General features: G+C 43.2%; 1 protein-coding gene across 4 annotated transcripts in view; it reads left to right on the top strand.

Moving 5' to 3' along the window:
• Nucleotides 1-18,370, top strand: part of chl1a (cell adhesion molecule L1-like a) — a 35,023-nt gene that overhangs the window by 6,020 nt on the left and 10,633 nt on the right. The window contains exons 7-22 of one of the 4 annotated variants that reach the window (XM_056237675.1): nucleotides 59-225; nucleotides 312-471; nucleotides 2,035-2,159; nucleotides 2,462-2,563; nucleotides 2,850-3,047; nucleotides 3,358-3,428; nucleotides 3,779-4,001; nucleotides 5,333-5,448; nucleotides 5,618-5,822; nucleotides 6,038-6,160; nucleotides 8,635-8,808; nucleotides 9,316-9,381; nucleotides 11,685-11,723; nucleotides 12,412-12,480; nucleotides 13,165-13,272; nucleotides 14,156-14,314. In XM_056237675.1, the coding sequence (XP_056093650.1) occupies nucleotides 59-225; nucleotides 312-471; nucleotides 2,035-2,159; nucleotides 2,462-2,563; nucleotides 2,850-3,047; nucleotides 3,358-3,428; nucleotides 3,779-4,001; nucleotides 5,333-5,448; nucleotides 5,618-5,822; nucleotides 6,038-6,160; nucleotides 8,635-8,808; nucleotides 9,316-9,381; nucleotides 11,685-11,723; nucleotides 12,412-12,480; nucleotides 13,165-13,272; nucleotides 14,156-14,314 (2,105 nt within the window). The remainder of the gene's footprint in view (nucleotides 1-58; nucleotides 226-311; nucleotides 472-2,034; nucleotides 2,160-2,461; nucleotides 2,564-2,849; nucleotides 3,048-3,357; nucleotides 3,429-3,778; nucleotides 4,002-5,332; nucleotides 5,449-5,617; nucleotides 5,823-6,037; nucleotides 6,161-8,634; nucleotides 8,809-9,315; nucleotides 9,382-11,684; nucleotides 11,724-12,411; nucleotides 12,481-13,164; nucleotides 13,273-14,155; nucleotides 14,315-18,370) is intronic. The other 3 variants (XM_056237676.1, XM_056237677.1, XM_056237678.1) reach the window with 3 other exon arrangements.

Here is an 18,370-nt window from a genome sequence, read left to right as displayed (position 1 = left end):
CCTTCCCATGGGCCCCTATTTCAGAAGAACTGTGAAGAGTTCAATGTTTGTTTTGTAGGAGAAGAGAAGACCCAGAGGGCTCTGTAGATGGAGAGAGATATTCTCTCCTGAAGAATGGCTCCCTGCAGATTCACAAAGTGGAGATGGAAGATATGGGCCAGTACAAATGTTCGGCAAGCAACTCTGAGGGCACCGCCAGCATCACCACTGAACTTTTCATCAAAGGTTAGCCACCTTTCTTAATCAAACAAACAAAAAAAAAGCTTTCTGTTTGCTGGTCATTACTGAAACTAAAGGTCTGCTGTTGATAGATTCAACTAGGATCGTAGAACCTCCTCAAGACATAAAGGTCATAAGAGGATCTATGGCCGAGCTGGAGTGCCAGGTGGAGTGCGACCCCACCCTCAGAAGACAGCTGGAGATCTTGTGGATGAAGGATGGGATAAATATCCTCTCCAACTTCTCAGAAAAGTGGGTGACCTGTTTTCCCCGGAGTAGAATTCATTGAAGCCATTCTCCATTTAAGCAAATCCTCGTTTCGGAAAGTGTTGCGCAGTCAAAACAGGAAGGATTAGCATGAGCCATGACATTTTTGAATTGTATTTATAGTTTTATCAGTGCTGGAATCGTGGATTAAGTGCTTACACTTTGTAGTCGTGTAACAGAGCGGAGCTAGATGTAATTGTATGCTTTTATCAGTAATAGAGCGCATTTATGGGAGAAATGTCTCTCTTGAAAATCAAAAGGTACTCCAGGTAATGAGCAGGAGCTTTAACCTCTTTCTACTAGCCTAGAAAAGGATGCCCAGCAGGATCTTCTGTGTAAATGCAGTGTAATACTGTGCCAAGTTTTGTTTTATTTGCTTCAAGACAAATTATGTTTAATTTTTACCTCGGGTCACCAATTAGCAGGCTGTGATTCAAATCCACACCCCAGATTAGTTCCACCCGAACCGCAAATGATTTTTTAGTAATTAAAGAAATTGTAGACAAAAACACACAGCGAACAGAACAGAGCTGGGCATTGATTGTCATGACAACATTTAGAAAGCCACAGAGCCGCCTCTGCCAACCGTGTCTACACCGTCCTGCGACAAACTGGATCGCTTCCATTATAATCAATGGAGACGTCTAAATTATAAGTGGCTGTTTCGTTTGACGGATGCCTGGTTTCTATTTCTACTTCAGCCACTTCTGGTCTGGCTGAACATTTGTATTTTGTGGGAATTGATTGCTTTGAATTTTGCTTTGAGGTTTATTTGCTGACCTTCGTGTGATTCAAAGTCAATAAGTCTCTTAAAATATAAGATAATTTGACCTTTAATGATAAAAAACAAACAAGGATAGTTCAGGTTGTAAAATGTGACGTGGTGTGACTCCCTAAAAAATGAATGACTATTTATAAATTATATTTATAATCATAATATTAATACAAAATATATACAGTTTACCTTGAGAAAATATATTTAAACCTTTTTATTTATTTATTTTTTTATAATAATTTTAAGATTCAAGGTTTAAGGAAAATATGGTAGCCTAACATTTTAGTTTGGGGACCAATTCTCACTAGTTGCTTATTAGCTTGTATATTACTAGAATATTTTATCTTTATTAGTACTTATAAAGCACATATTAATGCCTTATTCTGCATGACCATTCTACATCCCCTAAACGTAACCACTACAACTACCTTACTAGTGAATATGTGCTCCCCAAACTAAAGTGTGACATTTTGACATATCAAATCATTGTTTCATGCCTTTTGTTTTACCATTGACTATTGCTGCCAACATAGAAATATGCAATAAATAATCCTGGAATGCACATTGCTTATTTCATTTCATAGCCATACAAGATATTGGCTCCTGAAACAATGTAAGATTCATTGTAAAGGAAATTCAGAGACTTGGAAGTTGGAACTACTACATGAATGGAATAATTGTGACCCTGATGAAATTTTAATTACAGCTAAAACTATTATTTTACATGAATATTATTTTGATTACATTGTGAACCTATTTTGGGTTATTTGCAGATATTTCGCAGATGATGGAGTTCTCCAGATTGTCAATGTGAGCAACAGTGGTCAAGGGAAATACACCTGCATTGTTCGAACATCACTGGACCAGGATACAGCTTCTGCATACATAACTGTGTTAGGTACGATTGAAGGACCTTTTGAGACTAGACTGAATGACAGCTAGATTGTGTTGTTATGTTTATATATTACTTTAATACCACCACAATAATAGACCTGCTTGGAAAAATGATATTCAAATAGAGGTGCAGCAATCTCCACAAACAGAGAAAACACAAAACATAGTGGAAAAGATGCGTTGTTTTTGTGATCATTATTACACCAGTTATTTCTTGAAGCGATTCTGCTTCTCTTCCTAAAGGTCTTCAGATATAGTTATTTTGATATGAAGCTTGTTTATAGTCTTGTGTCTGAAATGTGACAGATGTCCCTGATCCACCGGTTCAACTGACGCTCTCTGATCTGAAAGACCGCAGTGTGAGGCTCAACTGGGCGGCTGCTGGTGATCATAACAGTCCCATAACAGGTAAAACTCATCTAAAAAAATGTACTGTGATGTCAGGGTTACAGAACAAATGCAAAACGTTTCCATTGGCGTACCCTTTCATGTGTAATGATACACATTTTCTGTGCTTCTGAAGTAGGCTTTTGCTTTAAGCAAATTTCTCTGAAGTAATTTTCATGGACGTTGCTCATACTCATACATTGCTCTACGATATTTCAAGGGGGCTCCCACTGGGGCTGCACCACAGTGTATTGAGAGCATGCGCTTTGCATATTCAATGACAGCTGTGCTCTGTTCCTGTGATCAGAGTTCATCATCCAGTATGAAGAGAACCACTGGGAACCCGGGACGTGGAAGGAGCTTCTACGAGTGGCTAGCAGCCAGTTCTCAGCCCCCTTGACGATCTACGGCCACATTAACTACCAGTTCAGAGTCATCGCTGTCAATGCTATAGGGAGAAGTCATCCCAGCATGCCATCCGAAAGATATAAGACACCTCCTTGTGGTAGGGAGACCTGTGATCCTTTGAGACTTGCTTTTGTAACATGTTTCCATTCCATCTTGGCTGTCCTTGGTTGACCTTGGACTTGTTTGAAGTGCCTGTCTCGGCGTCTTTGTGGGGATTTACCCTGAGAAAATTATACAGATGTCTATAAAAGCTCCATCAATTTTAATGCTCTTTTAAGCGAGCGCTGTCTCGAACTATCAATGACTGTGTGCTCGTCATTATGTATGATACACTTTGGCAGTGTTAGAGGGCAATGGTATTATTGACTGAGACAGATGTTAAATAATTCATATTCACATTTGTACAGCTCCTGACAGGAACCCAGAAAACATTAAGATTGAGGGTCACCTGCCACATCAGATGGACATCAGCTGGGAGGTAATAAAATGCATACAGCAAATAATTTGAATGCATATATGCATGGCTTGAAGCAAGAAAAAGGCAAACACCCTCACACAAAAAGAAGCTCCTATGAAGTCTGGTGTCTCGTAGTTTTAAAGCCATAGCGACTTAATTTGCACTGGCAGTCAAGTATATGAGCAAATCTCCATTCACGTATTTATGAGTCAGATTGCAATTCTGAAGGAAAGCCAAGCGAGGCACCCCAGAAACTATCCCACGCCAAATTTCGCAAACCCATCAGCAAATGTCTCTTGCACCCTTCCACTCTTTCCAAATGCTCAGTAATGTTTGCAGTGCACTGACCCACTTTTCCCTTTAATCACCAGCCGCTCTTGCCTGTGGAGCACAACGGTCCCGGTCTGGAATACAAACTGAGCTACAGGCTCCTGGGTGTCGAGGACAGTTGGAAAGAACAGATGGTGAAGAGACACTCATTTGTGGTGCGAGACACCCCAACGTTCGTCCCCTACGAGGTCAAGATCCAGGCCTTTAACCACCACGGGTGGGCACCAGAACCCAGAGTGGTGACTGGTTATTCCGGGGAAGACTGTGAGTGTAACAGCTCATTAATGCATTCCTCTCACAGTCGTGTGACACTGCCACGATTAGCCAATAATAAACACTTAAGATAGGAGATTAGTTGGGAGAGTGGTTTAATCCACTCTTTACCAGGATCAGTCATTTCTGCTGAGCTTTTACATTGTGCTTTTAGGGATCAGACATATTCTTTGCCAAACACTTATGTGATTATCTTTTGTTTTATTCAATTTTCATATTTTTCATGCCCTTGTCTCTATAGTCGACATTTGGCATTGTCTAGAGGATAATGCAACAGGTTGGGCTGATTTTGTCCATGTTATTCCTGCATCAAAAAGGTTATCCCTGTAATTCCTGTTCCAAAGTGCAGGGATGCAAACTTGTCAACTTTCCGCTAAAATGATGTCGTTTTTGAATCCAAAATAGTGTGATTCATGTAGAACCGATGAGTTTTGAAAAGCCACAGAACTGCTCAGAAATACTGCTCCATAAGAACCCCATCACTGCAAATGCAATCATATCTTCTCAAATTTGTAATGAGTCACTCATACTAGCCACTTTGGCGGGTTGAATTTTATATGTAATATACATTTTTCATTTGAAGTCTTTTAAAAAGGCATCTAAAACAAACTAAGTGCAATGTAGTGTTGTTAAAAATATAGATTTTTCTATACACATCGACAGTGAAATATCTGAAACTCTTCCAATAAATTTTCCGTAAAATACACGATACCAGCTGCGCTTTCTCGCTCTCTCATCTCTTCGTGTTGACACAAAAACCCGCCTCCCCTCGTTTCATTTGCTCCGTATGAATATTGTTGTTGTCATAGGGCTTTAATTTCGCATAATTTCACTTAGTCCGGCAGATTTTGTACTCGCACCCAAAGTGCGTGCACAAAAAAGCCGCCTCTCAACGCTTAAACAGTCAAATACACACAAAAGAATGTCAAAATGCCTGTCTTGGCGAGTATTCACGTAAACATAGTCAGTTATGCTGAGAAAGAACACTCATGTGTAACAGTTTAATAGATCGGTGCGTCAGGTCTTAAAGTGACAGCAGCCTATATACCTGCTGCCAAATTAAGACCTTTTATCGCCCCATATGAGTTTGCATCTCTGAAAGAGCTTTTCCCATGTACCCTCGTTTCTCTGCGGATAGCTTTGTGTTAGCATGTGCACTTTTCCTGGAAAAAGTGTGTCTAATGTGTCATCCAATTACAGTCCATTTATTTTCCCCTCTGTGGCTTTAGTTGCTTCTGGAAACTGTTGTGTATGTGTGAATTTGTGAGATGTTACCCTCTTGTTTAGCCTTAAAAAGATACACGTTCTGTTACCAATTCTAGTGCCCTTGGCGCCTCCTGAGGATGTGTCTGTGGAGGTGTTGAACTCTACACTGCTGAGGGTCAGCTGGTCACCAGTGCCTCAAACCGCCCTGAGGGGCCATCTTGGAGGATACACTGTGAGTTCCTGACCCTTCCAGCTCAAGGGCCCTGTGGTGCTGATCAATGAGCAACAAACAAGCTGTTTATAACAATGAATAGACCTTTTCTCTCTTTCTGCCTCTCTTTGCACTCTTTGTTTCGTATATATCTCATCAACACCCTCTTCGTCCTGTCTTTTGCTCCCAGGTGCACTGGTGGCGAACTAAAAGTCTGTTGACCTCTGAGAGTATTCCCTCAGAGAGACAGTCTCTCAACATCCCTGGAAACAGGAGTCACACCATAGTGCCGGGACTAAAGCCATTCTCTAAATATAACCTGACTGTCAACGTCTTTAACCGAAGAGGGAATGGGCCCAGCAGCAGTCCCATCTCTTTCACAACTCCACAGGGAGGCAAGAACTCTTTGACAGTAGACATGTTTAAAATTCAGTGGTTTGAGTGTTTGCTAAGTTCTTGTGTGGATTCAGTTGAATTTTGCACACTTTGTTGTTCACACACGGTCCAAAATACTGCTAAACATTAGAAGAATAATTTACATAGAAAGTTTTTAATGAGTTTCCAAGTTTAATGTACATACTGACCAGTGGTGCCTGACATCTTCCCACAGTTCCTAAGAAACCTTACGACCTGAAAGCCACAAACTTTCAGAAAGACTCCATCAAGTTGGTGTGGGCGCCTCCACTCGTAACCAATGGGTTTCTCACGGGATACTTGCTGCAATACCAGACAGGTTTGACACTCGCAGATTTATCTCCGGTTACATTATCTGTCTCAGTTCATTTTATATAAACTATGTTGCTTAACTGTACTAGATCTTTATACTGCTAAGTTTGGGGTCAAAACATTTACATGTTTTAAAAGAAGTTCACCAAGGCTGTATTTATTTATTTAAAACAGTCAAAAACAGTAATATTGTGAAATGTTATTACAACTTATATTAAAGTGTCCCTAATATGCTATTTTAAAGGTTCCTAATTTTGTTTTGAAGGTCTCCTACAACATGCTTCAAACGTCACAAAATACTTTCATTTTCTCATAATATACATTGCACATTTTTCAATGATTCTCAAACGACCAATTCAGTCTCTCTAAATCCCTCCTTTCCGTGAGCCTATTCTGCTCTGATTGGCCAGACGGACCAGTCTGTTGTGATTGGTCTACCGCTTTCAGCACGTGTCGGAAACAAAATGAACATTACCATACTTGAATTTCTGAAGTTTCATAGAAGCTCAGAGACTGTACAGTTACGATGGTGTCGATTTTACCATATCAATCCGAGCGCGAGTCCGATGATGAAACATTGGAAGAACTAGTTGTTCAACCCGAACCTCCATCCCAAGGACGACACGAGCAGGACGTTTCTCAGTAACACGCTACTCAGTTTACATTATGAGATGTTTTATTCTCATAGCATTAACAAGTGTATGACCAACAACAAACCGATGTGATATTTCAAATTTATTGCGATGCACATGCGGGAACTGTATCAATAACAGCGCATACGTTAGCCGAGCTCTAACGTGAATGATTGATGTAACATTAAACAAATCTTGCTCAATCCTTTATCATTACTCAAAGTAGTAAGAACATCAGACAATCTACATAAATAGACACAGTTTTAGGTAATAGTCACTAAAGGGTGTCACGATTTCGATTAAATCGAAATCGACCGAAATTAATTCACAATCTCGAACTTCGAATTAAAAAATGGAATCGTCGATGCTGCCACGCCCCCATGTCACGTCCGGTCGGCGTGCCAAGCGGAAAAAAACATGTGTGTTGAAGTTCTGCGAGTCTATGGTCAACCTCCTCTAACTTAGCTACAGCCATTCAAAAGATAGCATGGCAACTGCAGATGCAGGAGACCCATCGACAGAACTTTCGCAGGTGTGGAAGTTTTTTGGATTTCCAGTGAGTTATGTTGACAACGTTCGCGCTTCAAAAAAGCCACAGTTTGCAGACATCCCAAGTCTCGCGGAAGTTCCTGATGCGGCTCACTGATGCACGCAAATTAGTTAAAATCTCCCGGAATCTAGAGTGAGCGAGCAAGAGCGCGCAGAAAAAACTGTGCTTCAAACCGTATTGCACGCACGGCAGAGAGGGAGAGAGCGAGAGACCTTGCGTGTGTGTGCCTCATGAAGCGCATGTAAGACGGAGAGCATCCTGATTGGCCGGTTTCGGGTTTAAAAAAAATAAATGTAAAAATCGAGAATCGAATCGAACCGTGACCTTAGAATCGAAAATTTAATCGAATCGAGGATTTGGAGAATCGTGACACCCCTAATAGTCACCCACAGCTGCTTAGCAGAAGTATTTCGGCAAGACAGTAATAACGTAAGTTAGCCGGTTAGCCGGAAACTTGCACAATATAAAACACAAAACTACGTATTTTGAACACCCGGTAGAAAATATGCTTTTAATATGGTTGTGATTCTGAGGAGCAAGTTGGTCCAAATAAAGTGTGTACTGTCCCATCTTTAATGGATAAGCATTTTGCAAATCCCATTTAGACCTCATAGAGATTTGAGAAGCAAGGTTGTATTGCTGTTGGTACTTTTAACCACTGACTCTTAAAATCCTCATCCTTTGGAAGTGTTTTTGAAGAGAATTTACTTTTGCAGAGCAGAAAACAGCATCTTCTCGTCATGTACACAACACGAACCAGCTATAGTGTTTGAGGGTGGGTCAAAGTAGACGTTGTTCACGGACAGCCAATGAAGGCCATAAGCGGAGATTATGCAAATGTGTTACCGTGTTACGTATGCCGGTCACGGAAGTGAAACTGGAATTCCTGACGACACATTTAGACGGTTCAGAGTCTATTCTTTTTTTGGGAGACAATAACTTTATTTATCGCGCTCTTTCAACTTTATAACTTTGCAGAACGTTTACTTTCACAGACAGCTACAGTATATTACACACTGCATAATAGGGGCACTTTAAGGATTTTTCTTGGTGGACTAGATCTAGACAGGTGGGGAGGAGGGCTAAAGCAAATTCTCATGGCATGCAGTACTGAGCTGGTCAAGGTCAGGACGGGAATAAAAAAGGCTGCATAGATAGAAAAGAGAGATTTATGAATTTATTTAGAATAGAAATCTTTTGTAACATTATAAATGTATGTAATTTCGATCAATTTAGTGCATCCTTGATGAATTCAAAATGTTACTGACCTCAAACATTTTTTTTCTGTTCTTCTTCTAGTTAATGAGACTGTGGGTAAGCTGATCTCTGTGAACATCAGTGCACCAGATACTACAGATTGGGTCTTGCATGATCTACAGGAAGACAACTGGTATAAGTTCTACCTGAGAGCGTGTACGCAGGTGGGCTGTGGGTCAGCCATCAGTGAGGAAGGAAGCACCGTCCCTGAAGCATGTAAGTGTGCCCGGAAGCAACTGTAAGCAGAGTCCCAGGAGTTATAATGGATCTGGTGTCAGAATCTAAATTGAAGTGCCCATGCTGAGAGACAAACATCTGATACAAGAAAAGTTAGTTGTGTTCTAATTAGCACAGCCGCAAGGTGTTCGAAAGTGATTAAGCAGCAGTTATGGAACTACAGAAGTTGCTGTTGGCAAGATCTTGTTGCATAAAGGAGAATGATAAGATTATTGCTTAAGTCCTCAGATGAGCGAAAGGGTGGAATAATGTCTACAGTCTAGTGACCAATGCATTGACCGATCAATGAGGTGCCTTAGTAAAACATATTTGCCTCTAGATGTGTTTTTACTTACTGTATAACTGATTTTGTATCATCATCATTGCATTTCTCTGCCACAATTTCTAGGCCACAATTTTGTTACGAATTGCATATTCTCATACTCCATGGGTTTGTTTAAACTCATCTGTCTTCTTATCAACCAACTTTTGTTTCTCATGAACTAGTTACTATGCCTGAAAATTCACTTCCCGAAGTTTCTACAGTCTCAGCTGAGACTTCGACAGAGAGCTGTATGTATCACATACTGTAGTTTGTAGCATTTTGCAACTTAGTTAGACTTTCGTTAGAAGATAGAATCGCGATTCATATGTGAATCGATTTTCCCCCCACCCCTAGTAATTGCTTTTTATACAATGTAACCTTTGCAGTGTCCTGCCATGACATCTGCATTTTTGGAGACCTTTAAATGCAGATAAATATATATATTTTAAAGTTATCAGTCAAACATGACAGCTTATGTGACATAAAACTTGAAGTGATTTTGAAACCACTGAAGGAGATATAATGTCAGTTCCCTTGCGATACGGTTCACTCGTACTGCGTCGCTAGACCCAAAGGGAACTCATTTTTCTCCCGATTACTGAAGATTCTAGAATAACGCCTTGGAACTGCACAAGCCTATGATGACTGTGTTGCCTGTCTATGGAAATCCCACGCAGAAGCTGCTCTCATTGCGAGAGCTTGAGTCTTGCCTCTCTCGGATCGCTTTCTTTTCAGAGAGTGGCTCCGCCCCTTACGCTCTCCCGTTCCCTTCCTCCCAGGAACCTTGGAGGAAGAAATAGCGGAGCCAAAGGACAGTCGGGCACGAGTGAGCTCTTCTGGCGCGAGCGGCCTGGTCTCGTTCGGGGGATCTGATGAGGATCTTCCTGATGACAGCATGTCATTAGCGGCTTCAGACGCGCATCTAAGGTTTCGAGCGGCACTAGAGCTGGGCGCTGAGTTAATCCATGTCCTCTCAAAAGCAGTCAAGGAGCATGGACTAGAGTGGTCTACCCCACGTAGCCGCTTGGATGTATGGTTCCTGCCGGGGTGCCAGCAGGCCCCTCGTCAGAGAGCAGAACCGTTCTTCTCGGAGGTCCATGACGAGCTCACCAAGTCGTGGCGTAACCCCTACTCGCTACGCCTTCGTACTTCTTCCTCCTCCACCCTCACCATATATTGACTGCGCTGAGGAAAAGGAGTACGAGAAGCTACTTCTGTTGGACGAAGCTGTGGCCGTGCACCTCTGCCCGCCCACATCGATCGGATGGAAAGCGAAGGTCATCCATCCGTCCAAGCCCTGTAGGACCACCTCAGCTCTCGCTGGACATGCCTACAACTCGGCTGGACAAGCAGGCTCCACCCTTCACACAATGGTGGTCCTACAGGTCTTTCAGGAGAAGCTGCTCTATTCCATGGACGAGTCCAGCCCTGACCCTGCGGCGTTTAAGGAGCTGCGCACCACGAAAGGACTTAAGGACTTGGCCCTGTGCGCCACGAAAGGACTTAAGGACTTGGCCCTGTGCGCCGCGAAAGGACTTAAGGACTTGGCCCTGTGCGCCACGAAAGCAACAGCCCAGGCTATCGGCAGAGAAATGGCCAGTTTTGTGGTGTTGGAGCGCCACTTATGGCTGAATCTGACGGAGATCAACGACGCAGACAAGGCTACTTTCCTCGACTCCCCAGTGTCTCCCACCAGCCTCTTCGGCCCTGCGGTGGACGGTTTCACCGAGCACTTCACCGCTGCACAGAAGACGTTGCAGGCTATGCGTTGTTGTTCCTGCCCAAGTGCTCCAGTTCTGCAGCTGCTTCCAGTTGCCAAAAGAATGTGCTGACTCAGCAGCCCGCGAAGCCTACGCCTCTGACCGCTCAGCCCAACCAGAGCCTGAGTCTTGACAGCATTCCCGCTCTGAAGCGCCAAGGTCCCCAGCCTAAGATAACGCTGGATCCTGCGCCAAGCCACCCTGATCCTTCAGGAAGGAAAAGGAGGGGCTAAGTCTCGCTACGGAAAGCTGTAGCGAAAGGAGCTGTAGAAACGGTTCCTCCGACCCACAGCGAGTCAGGCTTTTACAGTGTCTTTGTTCTGCAGATCTAAGCACGACACGCTTGGAATGGGTTGCCATTGCATCGAGCGACGCAGTACGAGTGAACCGTATCGTAAGGGAACGTACTCAGTTACTAACGTAACCTTGGTTCCCTGAGATAACGGGAACGAGTACTGCGTCACCGGCCACGCTTTCACGCTGCACGGCTTGGCGTTCGTTGTTTCAGACGTATTAAATGCACCCTTATATAGAGGGATGGCCCCGCCCGTTGGTTCGCGCAGCTCCATTATTCTATAATCTTCAGTGATCTTCAGGAGAAAAAGGAGTTTTGTGTCTAGCGACGCAGAACTTGTTCCCGTTATCTCAGGGAACCGAGGTTACATTAGTAACCGAGCACGTTTTGCGAAGTCTGCTTCTCTGTCAAATAGTCAAAGCAGCTTGAATTTCTAGAAAATGATAATTTATCTATTTATACATTTATAGTTTTTTATCTGTACTGTCTTTTTAAGATGAACTGTCAACATCTGAAGTGACATCATCCGAGTTGAGTATGTACCAACAGATTTGTAGCTGTTTTTGTAACCTGAAAACTTAATTAGTATATTTAACCCATACATTATTATGTCTAAAATAACTATGTTATTAGTTACATTAACTGATAACAGCATGGGAAAACATTCTAGTCTTAACATTAATCATAGTACCTTTAGTTGTACTAATTTTATAAAATGTTATAATGTTATAATGTAAATAAATAAACAGCTGTTGTTGTTAAATTAGTATTATTGTTGTATCAAAAGTCCCTGCATAACTCCATAATTAATATAGGAAATAATTCTGTATATTCTGCTAAATTTAGCATACTATTCCATAAAAAAAAAAAAACACTTATTGACAGCTAGCTTGGTTGCTGTTGGCGTTTGCTTTGTCTTTTTAAGAGCTGCTCTGTGAGGCAGTAGTACTGTCCCTGAACCCCTGCTAAAGACAGCTGTCTTTCTCAATGCTGACAATACCAGTCTGGCTGCTGACAGGAACACATCATTCAACAGTGTTCATTTTGTAAAGACCATCTGTTTACTCATAGTCCAAATACACAAACCCCCCCCCAAAAAACAGGACTTTTACCTTGATAGGCCCATTTATTTAGCTATTTTGCTTATACACGATTGTATTATTAGTTGCATTTAATTATTCACATTTCACATGCATGTGGTCTGAACTCTCTCTCTCTTGCAGGGCAACCTTTCTCTTTCACCTCACCTAACACAGACACTCCTTCTGTCAATGCCATATTTCCTACCTTAGGTATTCATCCATTCATCTATATACAGTTAACCATCATTTTCATACCTTCAACATTTCCATACTTGAGTGAAATTTACATTTAAAGTCAACATGAAATCAAAATTGACTGTATTTACATGTTCCTGGTCTTATTGAGAAAGATTTGTCAGTGCATGTTATTACAAAGAAAGATGTTTGTATTATAATGAATTATGTTATTTAAATAATATAATAAAATATAATATAATATAATACTTGTATGATTGACATCACCAGTCTCTTAAAATAGAGATCAGTTAGTTCGGATAAAAGTCCTGCCCTACAATTTTATCTTAAATAAATATCCACTATCCAGTTTCTCTCTGAAATGTTATGTGCAGTGTTGGGTAAGTTACTCTAAAATCTTTTTTAATTACTATAGCTACTAATTACATCTTAACACAGTGTAATTAAGATTACTGTACTAATTACTCTCTCTAAAAAATATGGTATTACTAATTTATTTACTTATTTCTCTTTTTAATTCTTTCAAATTGACCGTTTCATGTTGACTTTAACAATGTTTCCTTTAGAGGAAGCATTTCTGTATAATTTCTATTAAACAATCCTTTGGTAATGGGTATACTGGGTTTCTTTCGCAGGAACTAACCTTTTGAGAGTTTTTCCTGTCTTTTGTTCTATATCTTCTTTGTGTATTTCTCTCAGTTGTTCTCAACATATCCACCTTTGTAAGTGACACCTCTGCAAGAATCAGCTGGAGAACCAGTGGAGAACGGTCTGATTCACAGCTCTATGTTGCAATAATGAATCACCGTAAGAATGTCACTCCTCAATCTGCTTTGTCAGGATTCAGTGTTTACAATTGTAGACGTATTTATAGTGCATTTTAGAAAGTATCATCTAGGGTTGCAACTAAGAACGATTTTGATGATCAGTTAATCTGTTCGTTATTTCTTATATTAAATGGATATCAACATTTTGATCAATGTACAGATCAGTGTACAAAGTCTGTATAATGTACGATATGTGCAAATATAAATGTACGATTTAAAGTACAGAAAAAACAAAACTCTCAGTTTGAAAGCAGCAGTTTACAGTGAAGAACCAAAAGTAATAATTGTTCCGTAATTCCATGTTTTTTTCCAGTAATGTTTGATTAACCAATTGAAATGAATGTAATATTTTTTAAAATGAATTAATTATGGTTAAAAGAGCTGTGTGCTGTGTACTGCAGGAAAAGAAAATCTCTCGAATAACGGATAATGTCCTGGAAGAAAATGACTAATCCCAGAGATCTCCATTTAAAAAGTGAATTCGATGTACAACAACAAATTTGGTCTAAGAGCCAGTGATTGCTCTTTATTGTGCTCTGTACTAATAATTCAATTTTAAAAGTTTTTATGATGACAGTGACATTCAACCACTCGCTTACTAATAAGTAAATGAGCGCATTACGAATATAATGTGAGTAACGTTTCGGCGAAGAGCCTCTCAATGATGCCAGAAAATCCAGACTAACCGATAATGAAATTCATTCTTGACTATTTTCTTTATGGGTTTTTATTTGCAGCCCTAGTATCAATTTTACTCTCTACTTTTCTAACCTTTCAAAGTGTGGCTTTTCACTATCATAGATATCACCTCTTTCTGCTGGGTTGTGGCCTAACGCTATCTGGTTATGCGGTTGTTCCTTCAGGTGATGGTATCTGGCAGCTTTCAGAGGCTTTAAATACATCTAAAGGTTTCCACATCGTTGAAGGGCTCAGCCCAGGAACTGTGTACACAGTCCGGCTGCAAGCTTCACACGGGGTTGATGGCCCTAGCATTTTTGAAGAGGTTTTCAAGACTAGGAAAGGTGAGAAGTTAGAGAATTTAGCCTGTAGAACAGCATTAGAGGTATCACTGACATAGTATAGCATGTGATAGTCTTTCTGTGGGTGCATTAGCACTGAGGACATTCAAAGAAAGTTCTCCCATTCCTTTGAGCAAGCGATTTTTAAAAAATATATTATACTTTATAGGTTTTTAAAATGGACTGTAATATATATTTGTGTAATTTATACCAGCAGCTGTGGTTGCCATGCAGGACTGAACTTAAATTTACAGTAAAAAAAAGTGTATTTCATTAACTGATAAAATGTTAAAAGTACATTTTCAACTTTCTGCAGTGTGTAATGTTGTTGTTTGAGCATGAAAAAGGTCTGCAAAGTTACAAACCACAAAGTCACTCAAAAGGGAGTTATTCTCTATTTCAGTAACACTGTTTCTGTACTCCCTGAAATGCCTCACATGTCAAAATTTTCCTCATTTAAATAATTTTTGCCCAAGACATATGAAGAAAAAAAAAAGAAAAAAAAGGGGACGAGGCCTGGTTGAGTTGTGTTAGTAGTATGTTGTCACCATGTTCAAGAGACGCTGTTTTTTTCCAGCCCGGATCTAACGCAGTTATGGTAAGGGGCGTGAGTTTTCCTAAACATGCTCAAAACAGGTGACCAATCACAACACACTGATCCAGGCGACCAATCAGAGCACACTGCACTTTTCAGAAGGAGCGGACAGGAACTAAACAGAGCGTTACTGACAGACTGGAAAGAGAGGTGCTGCAACAATGTCAAATATGTGATTTTTTTTTTTTTTTTTTTTACATTGAAGCAGGAAAACGTACTCGGTTACTAACGTAACCTCGGTTCTCTTTAGAGAGGGAACGAGTACTGCGTAATAGCTTACGCTAGGGGAAAACCTCTTTTCCACGAGATATTGAAGCCAAAAATTATCCTTAATTTTTTATTAATGTAAAACGCTTTGCAGCAGCAAGTAGACACAGGCGATACAGCTCGAACGCCTATTGGCTGCTCTTGCGGCAAATGCAGCAGCCTATCGAGAGAGACTCTGCGTGACGTAATGACCAATGGGGGCAACTCGCGCCCATATCGTCACGTCCCGCCAGAAAGGGCGTGCTCTCACTCTATAAATATGCTCGTTAGGCTGGTACAAGCTGGTTTTCATCGCCGAAGCGAACCAGAGCGTATTCCAAGCACGGCAAGATACGCAGTACTCGTTCCCTCTCTAGAGAGAACCGAGGTTACGTTAGTAACCGAGTACGTTCTCTTACGAGAGTATCTCTCGTACTGCGTAATAGCTTACGCTAGGGGAACACAATGCAACACGCCGTGCGTACAGGGATCCAACACCAAAGTCCCAGGGGCCGAAGCCCAGGGCTCATATAGTGCATAATCACCATAAACTCACATAGAGTGGAGGAAGAGAGGCTGGAAGCGTCATTCCTTATAAAATAGCACCCAGCGGGGCTATCATATGACAATAAAACGCGCAGCCAGGGTGAAAGCTTTCAGCCTGATCTGGGTGGCCATACGTGTGTCAACACTCATGGGGCTGCAGTAAACTCAGCATCTGGGCCGCACAGCGGGGCAGATAGCACTGAATTTTTTGACCGCCAAAAGCTTAGCTTGTAAGGCGGGTACCTCCAGGTTATAGTATTTCATAAATGTAGACGGCGAGGCCCATCCCGCGGCCGTACAGAAATCTTGCAGGGAAACCCCGCTAGACCATGCCCACGAAGAGGCCACGCCTCTCGTGGAGTGCGCTCTGACACCCAAGGGGCACTGCAGGCCCTTTGCAGTGTAATCGAGTGCAATGGCATCCACTATCTATCTGGATAGGCTCTGTTTTGAGGCGGCAAGTCCCTTGGAGCGCCCGCCAAACAAAACGAAAAGCTGCTCAGTCTGTCTGAAAACAGACGAGCGCGACACATAAGCTCTTAATGCCCTGACGGGGCAAAGGAGACTCGCGTCCTCCTCCTCATTGAGAACCGGAAGGGCGGACAGGGAAATTACCTGGGCCCTAAACGGTGTATTGAGGGATTTCGGCACATACCCGTGCTTAGGTTTGAGAATGACCTTCGAGTCATTAGGCCCAAACTCCATACATGACGCGCTTACTGAAAGCGCCTGCAAGTCCCCTATGCGCTTCACTGAAGCGAGAGCCATGAGAAACACTGTTTTGAACGACAGGTGTTTCATGTCCACCAGCTGGATTGGCTCGAACGGGGCGCCTTTCATGGCCTCCAGGACCGTGGAAAGGTCCCACGTCGGGACTGAAGGGGGCCTGGGAGGGTTTAGCCTCCGAGCTCCCCTAAGGAAACGCACGACTAAGTCGTTCTTCCCCAGCGACTGGCCAGACACCGGTTTTGCAAACGTTGCTATGGCCGCCACATATACTTTGAGCGTGGATGGGGTCCTGCCCTTATCCAGTAGCCCTTGAAGGAAGGAAAGCACTTCCGAAACCCCGCATTCCACAGGTGAAAAACTCTGGGCTTGACACCATGCAGAGAAAACAGACCATTTCGAGGAGTAGAGCCGCCTGGTAGACGGAGCTCTAGCCTGCGCGATCGTGTTTAACACTCCTTCTGGGAGGCTAGCGGGTACCCGTTGATGGCCCATGCGTGCAGGGACCACAGCTCCGGGCGAGGGTGCCAAATCGAGCCCTCCGCCTGAGAGAGGAGGTCTCTCCTCAATGGTACAGGCCATGGGGCAGTGCTGGTCAGCTGCATCAGGGCAGGGAACCACGTCTGGTTTGTCCAGAGCGAAGCTACGAGCAGCACTGGGCATCCGTTTTCCCTGATTCGTTCCAACACCTGAGGCAGGAGCGAGACAGGAGGAAAAGCATATAGGGGGCAGCGGGGCCAAATATGAGCCAGCGCGTCCTTGCTTTTTGAGAAAAACTTCGGGCAATGAGCGTTTTCGTGGGACGCGAATAGGTCCACCTGTGCTCTGCCGAATGTTTTCCACAGCAGCTGGACCGTCTGCGGGTGCAGCGACCACTCCCCTGCTGGAACATTGTTCCTGGACAGTCTGTCTGGTCCCACATTCAGGTGACCAGGCACGTGCGCTGCTCTCAGTGAGAGCAGGTTGTGCTGAGCCCAGACCAGGAGGCGTTCCGTGTGCCTGTGAAGGTTTCGTGACCCCTACGCCGCCCTGGCGATTTATGTATGCCACCACTGACATGTTGTCCGACCGGACCAAGACGTGGTGGCCTGTTACCTGGGGACAAAAACGCTGTAGCGCTTTGTCGACTGCTATCTTCTCCAAGCAGTTTATGTGAAGGAGCTTTTCCCGTTCTGACCACAGGCCAGCTAGCGGTCTGCCCTCGAGCAGCGCTCCCCACCCCGAGGTGGAGGCGTCCGTAGACACCACCTTCACACTCGAAGCGGTCCCCAGACTCACACCTGACTGATACCAGTCGGTTATTTTCCAAGGTTCCAGAGCTGAAACACACTGTAGGTCGACCCTGAGGCGAAACAGACCCGCTGTCCATGCCCTGGGTGGAACCCGCGCTTTCAGCCACATCTGCAGTGGGCGCATGCGAAGCAAGCCCAACTGGAGTACAGAGGCCGCTGAGGCCATCAGCCCCAGCATTTCCTGAAACCTTTTGAGCGGAACTATCGAGCCGTGGCGGAAGGATTTCGCGACGCGCTGAATATTTAGTCCGCGCTCTGGTGACAGGCGTGCCGTCATGGATAGCGAGTCTAACACTGTTCTCAGAAAGGACATTTTCTGACTGGGAGACAGTGAGCTCTTCGCCCAATTGACTGTGAGGCCCAGCTCCTCGAGGTGCTCGAGTAATGCGGCCCTGTGTTCTATGAGCTCCGATCGTGATCGAGCTAGAATCGGCCAATCGTCCAAGTAGTTCAGGACTCGCATGCCCTGAAGTCTCAGGGGTGCGAGCGCCGCGTCCATGCACTTCGTGAATGTACGAGGTGCTAGGGACAGGCCGAACGGCAGGACTGTGTATTGATATGCCTGGCCCTCGAAAGCGAATCTCAAGAATCGCCTGTGATGGGACGCTATTTGTATTTGGAAATAGGCGTCTTTCAGATCTATTGACATAAACC

The sequence above is a fragment of the Rhinichthys klamathensis genome, unplaced genomic scaffold, assembly GCF_029890125.1.
Source record: "Rhinichthys klamathensis goyatoka isolate OS25496 unplaced genomic scaffold, OSU_Roscu_1.1 h1tg000492l_1, whole genome shotgun sequence".
NCBI classification, from domain to species: domain Eukaryota; kingdom Metazoa; phylum Chordata; class Actinopteri; order Cypriniformes; family Leuciscidae; genus Rhinichthys; species Rhinichthys klamathensis.
This window is presented reverse-complemented; position numbering and strand designations above follow the sequence as displayed.